Raw genomic sequence first — 1,828 nt, 5'->3', positions numbered from 1 at the left:
TACATTCTGAAGTTAGTGAAGCACTATATCAAAAGGAACAACATTTGAAAATTATTCCCCACCCCCCACAAAAGACGATAAACCTCCAAGTTAACCATATAGAACAGGGACACAAACATGTTATACACTACGTTCCCTGTAGACTCACTCCAACTCTCCACTGCTTAGGAAATTGACTGCTCTCTTCAAAGACAAAGTGAAGAGTCTGCCTCAGACTTCCCTAGGGTTGGGAGAAGCTGCTGGATCTGGCCCTGGAAATTGCCCTGGTTGTGGCTGTAAGGCTAGCCCCAGTTGCAACTCTGGCTTGGGCTCTCTCTACTTCATCTTTCAAAGCCTCCTCATACTGAGATGGAAGGCACCTGGGCTCAGACTCATGGATTTTGGTCAGAAACTCCAGCAATTTCAACTTGCTGGTTTCAGCATGGGCTCTTGGACCCCACAGAAATTTATAGCATGGAGGATCACTGTTGGGCACCTGGCAATACTGCAGGTACTTTTTCTGTACCAGATCTTTGGTGATGAACGTTCTTGGCTCACCAAAGATGAAGTGCTTACTTCCAGAATATGTCCATCATATTCAGCACTTCCCATCTGTCCTCAGTGGCAAAGTTACCCTTCATGAAGATCACACACAGGATAATTATCAGGAGGCTTGTCTTAGGCACATTCTCATCACCACTCAGCCTTGCATCATAGGTGAAGCCTAGTTTGTTGACAAGGGCATACGTATGGCTGATGGGGTCAACTTCCTTCACATCAACACCAAAGACCAGCTCCACGTGCTCAGAGGCTCTGCTAGCGATCTAAAGGAGGTCATCTTTATACTCTTTGATAACAATGTCTAGCATGTCTGCCATTGTGATTGGCTCTTTCATTTGAAATTTGTGCAGCAGGAACTGCATTATCACAGCCACCTTCTCATTTAGAAGATCTATGAGCAGGTTCTCAGTGTCTGCTGATGACTGTGAGGAAGCTAGACTATCCTCTTCTTGGCTGTTGGAGCTCTCATTTGATTTGCCTGATGAGGTGGCTCTGGTGATGGTGGAAGATGAATAGGAACTCTGAGGACCCTGGGGAGTACTAGGTGTCTGAGAAGCAGGAGCCTCCTTCAGGTTGTCAGGTATTAAAGGATGAGAGGAGGGGAGAGAGATCTCTTCCATAGCCTTGAAGACCTGTGCAGCCTCTAGGCCCTGAGTCTCACTGTGGGCATGATGTTGTTTGGGTGTGCAACATGGACTCTCCTGACTCTGAGACATGATCACTGTTGTAGGTGGTAGCAGGCAGGAACATGGGCAGGAGGCTGGATGACAGTGGACCACAACCTAGAGAGAGAGGGAGGATGTGAATGGTCTCATCTGGTAAACTCAAATGTTGGTGGCTCCGATGAAGGTTGCCTCCACCTATCTTTTCCTGAGGGCTGTGCTCTAGGGCCTTACAGGTCTCCTGTACTGACCTCTAAGAAGCTGAAGGAGAAAGTGAGAAGGCTCTTCAGGGTGCAGCCGGCCACCCAGCCAAAGGCTCCCTACAGCTGATGACAAGGCAGGTGACGGTCAGGCTCTGTGGGATCCCTTCTGTTTTGGGGTGAGTGGTTCCCTGTCCTTGTTTAGAATCTTCACTTTGACCCCAGGGAGAATCTGGGAGTCTTCCCTCTGTGACCCAAGGTGTATAACCTCAGAAAGAGATCTTAATCTCTCTGAGATACTCAAGGAAGAAATAATAGAAGGGGTGTCTTGTCTCAGGCTGACAGCTTTTTCCAGACCCTCTCAGCCAAGAAACCTAGAGGGTGAGGAAGAGAGTGAGGGGGGTCCCTCATCAGGCCATACCTGCT

The 1,828-nt window shown here is 48.4% G+C and overlaps 1 protein-coding gene across 1 annotated transcript; it reads right to left on the bottom strand.

The window, feature by feature from the left end:
- Positions 1-220: 220 nt before the first annotated feature.
- LOC103601848 (melanoma-associated antigen B16) lies at positions 221-1,256 on the bottom strand. Its single transcript, XM_008586255.1, is given in 2 exon segments — positions 221-569; positions 571-1,256. Coding segments are annotated over 2 exon segments (1,035 nt in total).
- Between the last annotated feature and the right edge of the window lie 572 nt (positions 1,257-1,828).

Source organism: Galeopterus variegatus, unplaced genomic scaffold, assembly GCF_000696425.1.
Source record: "Galeopterus variegatus unplaced genomic scaffold, G_variegatus-3.0.2 Scaffold3902, whole genome shotgun sequence".
Taxonomy (NCBI): domain Eukaryota; kingdom Metazoa; phylum Chordata; class Mammalia; order Dermoptera; family Cynocephalidae; genus Galeopterus; species Galeopterus variegatus.
The sequence above is the reverse complement of the archived record's forward strand: the minus strand, read 5'-3'. Positions and strand labels throughout refer to the sequence as shown.